Genomic DNA, 6,704 nt, shown 5'->3' with positions numbered 1-6,704 from the left:
ATGTTTGTCTTTCCTTTGATTTTATTTATTTATTCTTTTAAAACTTTTTTTTTTTTTGGTCTTCTTTTGTTGTTATTCGTCCCTCTGAGGTTCTGGCTTTAGGATTCCTTGTAGTATTTTTTGGAGTGGGGGTTTAGTCGCAATGAAATTCCGGAGTTTCTCTTTGTCTGGGAAGGTCCATATTCTTTCTTCATGGAGGAAAGAGAGCTTTGCGGGATAGAGTATTCTTGGTTGGCATCTGTTTTCTTGGAGTCTGTTGACTATGTCCCTCCACTCTCTCCTTGCCCGTAGTGTTTCTTCGGAGAAGTCTGATGTCAGCCTGATTGGCTTTCCTTTGAATGTTATCTGTTTCTTCCCTCTTGTCAGCTTCATTATTTTTTCCTTGTCCTGGATTCTTGGGAGCTTTACTATTATGTGTCTTGCTGTGTTTTTCCTTTCGTCGTGGAAGTTTGGTGTTCTTCTTGCTTCTTGTATATCAATTTTCAGCTCCTTCTTCGCATTTGGGAAGTTCTCTTCAATTATCTCTTTGAATATTTTCTCTGTTCCTACATCTCTCTCCTCTCCTTCTGGTATTCCTATAACTCTTATATTTCCTTTCCTCATGGAGTCAGATAGTTCCCGAAGTCTTTCTTCGTTCTTTTTCCTTCGTACTTCTCTTTCCTTTTCTGTTTTGGTTCTTTTTATTTCTGTGTCTTCAAGATTACTTATTCGTTCTTCCATTTCATCTATTCTGCTTTCATTGCTTTTCCCAGAGTTCTTTAGTTCCTCCATTAATTCTTTGATCTCCTGTATTTCTCTTACTTCCCTCTTTAGGGCCTCAATTTCCTTCTTCTGGTCTATCACTTTTTTAATCATGGCAATTTTAAATTCTCTTTCTGGAAGGCTCAGAAGTTCTTCCAAGTTGCTGTCGTTGCAATCTGGGGAGTGGTTTTCTTTTTGTGGTGTGCTTCTTTCCTGAGGAGTTGTTAGGTTGCGTGTGGTTCTTCTACTCCCTACTGTCTGTTTTCTAATTTGTCGTATGCGTTGGGACACTGTGTTGCTCGGACTGACTGACATCTTGGGTGAACTTCTCCGCTCCCCTCTGGCTCTTCCAGGAGCCATCTCTGTCTTCTGGGGGAGCTTTCTGCTGGTTTTAGGCAGTTTTTACTGAATAAATGTCCCTGTTCTCAAATGGCGAAGCGGGATGTAGTCCCTGTGCCTCCGGTTTCAGGCACACTCTTCTGCGCACCCGGTCTGCCCCGGACGTGAGTGCCTGCTCCCTCTGTGGGCTCAGACTGCTGGTCGGAAGGGGCCTGGTGTGGAATAACTTCCCGGCTGGCCACTGGGTCCTCCAGAAGCCTTCTGCCCTTTTCAAGCAATCTTAAGAAATTTCCGGCAGCCCGGGCTGTGTGCGCGTCTCCCGGGGTCTTTGTTCTTCTCTAATGGCGCCCGGAGCCGTTCGCTCACCGCCGCGGCGGATCCTGCAGGGTTCGCCTCAGCTCCCGTTCACGGGGTGTTGTGGCTGCAATAGTTCCTTTCCACTCACTGTCCCGCTTGCTGCGTCGTTTGTTCTTGTGGGTCGTTTTAGTTTGTTGTTTCCCTCCTCTCTGCGGGTCGGAGAGTGCCGCCTCTGTGGGCGGGGGAGGGGAGCAGGGTTCTGCGCTTTCCTCCCTTCTAGTCCTCTTTCATGGCCAGTTTCTTCTTCGGGTAGTTTGCTGGAATCACCCGTTTATCTTCCGTGTCCCAGTTCTCACTGGGACCTGCCGCTTTTCCTCCCTATTAACCTTTTTTTAATGGGAGATCTTACTCGCAGCGTCTCCTCGCCGCCATGTTGCTCCGCCCCGTTGCTAGTTTTTTTAATATGTGCCATTCTCACTGGTGTAAGATGGTATCTCATGGTAGTTTTGATTTGCATTTCCCTGATGACAAGTGATGTTGAACATTTTTTCATATGCCTGTTGGCCATTTGCATTTCCTCTTCAGAGAAGTTTCTTTTTAGCTCTTCTGCCCATTTTTTAACTGGATTATTTTCTTTGTTGTTGTTGAGTCTCATCAGCTCTTTGCAGATTTTTGTGATCAGTCCTTTATCATTAGTGTTGGGTGCAAAAATGTTCTCCCAGTTGGAGGGGTTTCTCTTTGTTTTTGTTATTGTCTCTTTTGCTGTGCAGAAGCTCTTTAATTTGATGTAGTCCCAGCTGTTTATCTTTGCCTTCACTATCACTGCTTTGGGTGATGTGTCTGTAAAGATGTCTTTGATGTGCTAATCACGTAGTGTTTCTCCTATATTTCCTTCTATGTATTTTATGGTTTCAGGTCTTATGTCTAGTTCTTTAATCCATTTTGAGTTGATTTTTGTGTATGGTGTGAGGTAGTGTTCAAGCTTCATTCTTTTGCATGTAGTGACCCAGTTTTCCCAGCACCATTTATTGAACAAACTTTCTTTGCTCCAATGCATAGTAGTTGCTCCTTTGTCAAAGATTAGTTGACCATAGATCTGTGGGTTTATTTCTGGATTTTTCTATTCGATTCCATTGGTCTGTGTGTCTGTTCTTGTTCCAATACCATGCAGTTTTGATTATTATGGCTTTGTAGTACAGTTTGAAGTCTGGGAGTGTGATGCCTCCATTCCCTTCTTTTTTTTTCAGGAGGGCTTTGGCTCTCGGGTTTTTTTGTGATTCCATATGAATTTCATCAATAATTGTTCTATTTCTTTGAAGAATGACATTGAAATTTTGATTGGAATAGCATTGAATCTGTAGATTGCTTTTGGTAGGTGCATCCACATTTTGAATGCCATCTCCCCTCAGGCTCTTCCCAGATTTTGACCTTCCCCTTTCCCCATCCAAGATTTGAAAACAAGCCTTTCTGCATGCTTTTGAATTTAATTTTACCCAATTTCAAAATTCCATATTATTTTTGGCAAGATCCCTCTATTTCATATTCTCATCTCTTTAAAATTCCACCTCCACTTTGACCCTAGCACATCTGGGATGGGATTTTTTCTGATATTAAAATAGAGATGATTTGTGCTTTCTAGTTTGGGGACAAAGACAGCTAAACTGAAAGCTTGCCTGAAGTAAGACCTTTACAAAGAAATGGCAAACACAGAGGATTATTTGCTATTCCTCATAGCCTGGCCAGAGCAGACATAATGAATTAATTATTACACTTTTTCCTACTAAGACCTAGCATTTCATCAGCTTCAAAAGATTCTATGCAGCTGCTATCAAACAATTGCAATTGGCATGTAGGATGAAACTATCACCCACAAAGCTACTTGTTAAATATCTTGTTCTTTCTGAGGAGGAATGATGGAGCATGGGTCAAGCTAATCAGTCCATGACCTCGGACTTCATTCTCATGGGGCTCTTCAGCCACGCAGGACCACATCTTGTCCTATTCTCCCTTGTGGTAACCATATTCACCATGGGCCTTCTGGGCAATGCTATCCTGCTCTTTTTGATTCACACAGACCCCAGGCTCCATAAACCCATGTACTTTTTGCTCAGTCAACTCTCCCTATTGGATGTTGGCTTCCCATTGATCACCATTCCCAAGATGGCAGCCAACTTCATGCAGGGAGGTAGTTCCATCTCCTTTGGAGGTTGTGGAACTCAGATGTTCTTTCTGATGTTGATGGGTGTCTCTGAGGGGTTCTGCTATCCCTCATGTCTTATGACCATTATGTTGCAGTGTGCCACCCCTTGCATTATCCCATACTCATGAGACACCAGCTGGGCCTGCTCATGGTGGCCACCTCCTGGTTGTCGGGTGTGCTTGTGGCCTCCATCCAGACCTCTATAATTCTGCACTTTCCATACTGTGACTCACACACTGTGGAACACTTCTTTTGTGAACTGCCTGCTCTGCTAAAGCTCGCTAGTGCAGATACCTCTGCCTATGAGTTGACACTGTCCATCTCGGGGGTGCTGATCATGTTGCTGTCTCTCTCACTCATCTTCACCTCTTACAGCCACATTTTGAGAACCATTCTCTGCATGAACTCAATTGAGGGCTCCTCACTTATCACAGTAGTGGGACTATTTTATGGGGCAGCTGTGTTCATGCATATGGTTCCAGGCACCTACCACAGTCCACAGCAGGACAATATGGTTTTCTTCTTCTATAGTCTTGTTATCCCCACACTAAACCCCCTTATCTATAGTCTGAGAAATCAAGAAGTTCAAGTGGCTTTGGCCAACTTCCTTAGCAGAGTTGCTTTCAGATCAAAGAGATGACCTCATGGAGACACTGAGTTGTCTTTCATAGCTGAGACCTATTTTTCATTTGCAGACTATGTGGTTCAAAGATTACTCTGACCAGCACCCTTCCTCCTTCTTGCCTTGCTTATCTCTTTTTTGATTTGAGGAATACAAATGTAGTGATCACAGTCACTTAAACAAGAGAAGGAATTGGGTTTTCCCCAGTCTTGAACAGAAATACCATAAGAATGCCAAACCAAGAGCAGAGATGGATCTCAGCCTGTGGATATTTTAGTCACCTGTTAATGACCTGCCTCATATCCTACTCTTATAATAAATTTCTGCATAGTAAGCAATAGAGTTGGAATCTAACCCCTGAAATCATAGCTCTAGGAGCTGGTACTCTGACTGTTGATATTGTGTATCCCTGTCCTGATGGTTCTCAGCAGTGTCTTTGAATCATAATTTAAGGTTATATGGAAGTGGAATATTATCATTCAAGATGACTCTAGGTGGTAGTCCAAGCATTTGCCACTTTTGTGGTCCCAATTATTGTACGGCAGAGACATAAAATGGTGAAGGCAATTTGAGTAAATTTCAGGGCCATCTTAGATTGAGTGTTCCTATTTTAAATCTTACATTGTCATCATCAGTGGGCACAATTGTTATGATCATTAAATTAAGGATTTCCAGGGAAATGATGCACCACTCTTCTTTGTCTTTGTGGAAATAATTATCTAAGATGTTTTTGGATTAATAATCATGGTCATTGGAAGATAGAATTGACATGTCATCCTAAGCATTTTTTTTTTAAATGATCTCTCATCATCCAAAGCATTTTGAATGTCAGGTTCTAATCTGTGTGTAGGGATATTGTGTGTGGAGAAAAGGGTTTGTGGAATGGGGAAAATTTTCAGTATTTGAATTATGTGACCAAGCCTACATTTGAGTCCAAGCCCTATTTTAAAAGTTGGCTGCACTCAGTCTATGTAGATACATACTCTATTACAGTATGAAATCATAAGTTTACTGCAGAATAGCATCACTAATATACTATACTATACTATAATGTTAGGAATGACTAATATTGAAAATTATGTGGACAATAAACTTGTTTGCAAATTCGCCAGGGTTTTCTGTTATCCCAACATATATCCTCAATAATCCTATAAGTACATATTATTTTTTCTTATTTACATATGAAGCAGAGGGAGTTTGCAAAGAGAGTTCACATGACTTGTCCAAGGTCACCCAGATAGGAAATATGGGAGCTGAGATTCAAATACAGGTTCTCTGTATCCATAGTCAAATGTATCAGTGTTTCCAACTGGCAAATGATGTTGAAGACTATAATAGAAGCAAAAGAAATCATGGAGGAACAGCATTGGAGAGAATTCTCCTGCCTCCAGCTGGCCATGGTCTGCCTTGGGAAGGTCACTCTGAGATCATAGGTCAATATGTCAAGTCCAGAGGCACACTTGGGTGTCCTTATTATGGCCTTGCTACTCTAAACACTGAGCAGATGAGTGGAGGTAAGGAGGGATGTTTTATGCAGTTTTACAAACCAGGAAGATTAAGCTGGAAGGATCTTGAGTCCTTTCTACTGCTCTTTTCTTTCTTTCTTTTTTTTTAACATTTTTTTTTAATAGAGGCATGTTTTTATTTATTTATTTATTATATTTGTTTGTTTGTTTTGTTTATACATGCACTGGGTACAGTCAGAAGCGCGGGAGGGTGAGAGAATTCACCAGAGCCAGAGTGGGGAGCAGAGCAGGCAGAAGGACTGAAGTACACTGCTGAGGGGAGCAGCGGGTGGCAGGAGAGGTCTGCGCACCATGTGGGATCCTCCTCCGGTGGCTGGGGAGCAGCCGGGGATCGAACCGGCGCCGCAGAGGCCACGGGCAGCTTCGCAACCCAGCGCTCAACCGCTGCGCCACCGGGGAGGCCCTTTTAACATTTTTTAAGAAAGATTGATTGATTGATTTATACAAGCACTGGGTACAGTCAGAAGCGTGGGAGGTGAGAGAATTCACACAGGGAACAGAACAGACAGACTGACGAAATACACTGCTGAGGGGAGCAGCGGGTGTGGCAGGAGAGGTCTGTGTGCCTTGTGGAACCCTGCTGGTGGCTGGGGATCTAACCAGCACTGCAGAGGCTATGGGCAGCTTCGCAGCCCAGCGCTCAACCACTTCGCCACCAGGGGAGGCTCTGCTCTTTTCTTTAATATCTGACTCTGCTTTTCCCAGAGCCAGTAAACTTCCCAGAGGTTATAGAAACAGATTTGGACTTATAAAAAATAGAATGGAGATGTGTATATTTTGTCCCAAACTTAAAATACCGTCAATAAATATTCAAGTAGTGATTAAATATACTTTCTTTGTCTCTGGGGGTGGGGGAAAAGAAGAAATATTCTGTGTGGTGGATGCCACAAAGGGAATATAGAAAAAGTAAGATTCCCTGGAACAGGCTGATTTTGTCTTAGACATTCATGAACATTATCAGAAAGATTGGAAGACTTTG

At 42.6% G+C, this 6,704-nt stretch overlaps 1 protein-coding gene across 1 annotated transcript; it reads left to right on the top strand.

Annotated features, from left to right (window-relative positions):
• Nucleotides 1-3,297: 3,297 nt before the first annotated feature.
• Nucleotides 3,298-4,217, top strand: LOC119242176 (olfactory receptor 2Z1-like). Its single transcript, XM_037507941.1, is given in 2 exon segments — nt 3,298-3,631; nt 3,634-4,217. Coding segments are annotated over 2 exon segments (918 nt in total).
• The last annotated feature ends 2,487 nt before the right edge of the window (nt 4,218-6,704 follow it).

This window comes from Talpa occidentalis, unplaced genomic scaffold, assembly GCF_014898055.3.
Source record: "Talpa occidentalis isolate TD23 unplaced genomic scaffold, MPIMG_talOcc4v2.1 talOcc4.12, whole genome shotgun sequence".
Lineage (NCBI taxonomy): Eukaryota > Metazoa > Chordata > Mammalia > Eulipotyphla > Talpidae > Talpa > Talpa occidentalis.
The sequence above is the reverse complement of the archived record's forward strand: the minus strand, read 5'-3'. Positions and strand labels throughout refer to the sequence as shown.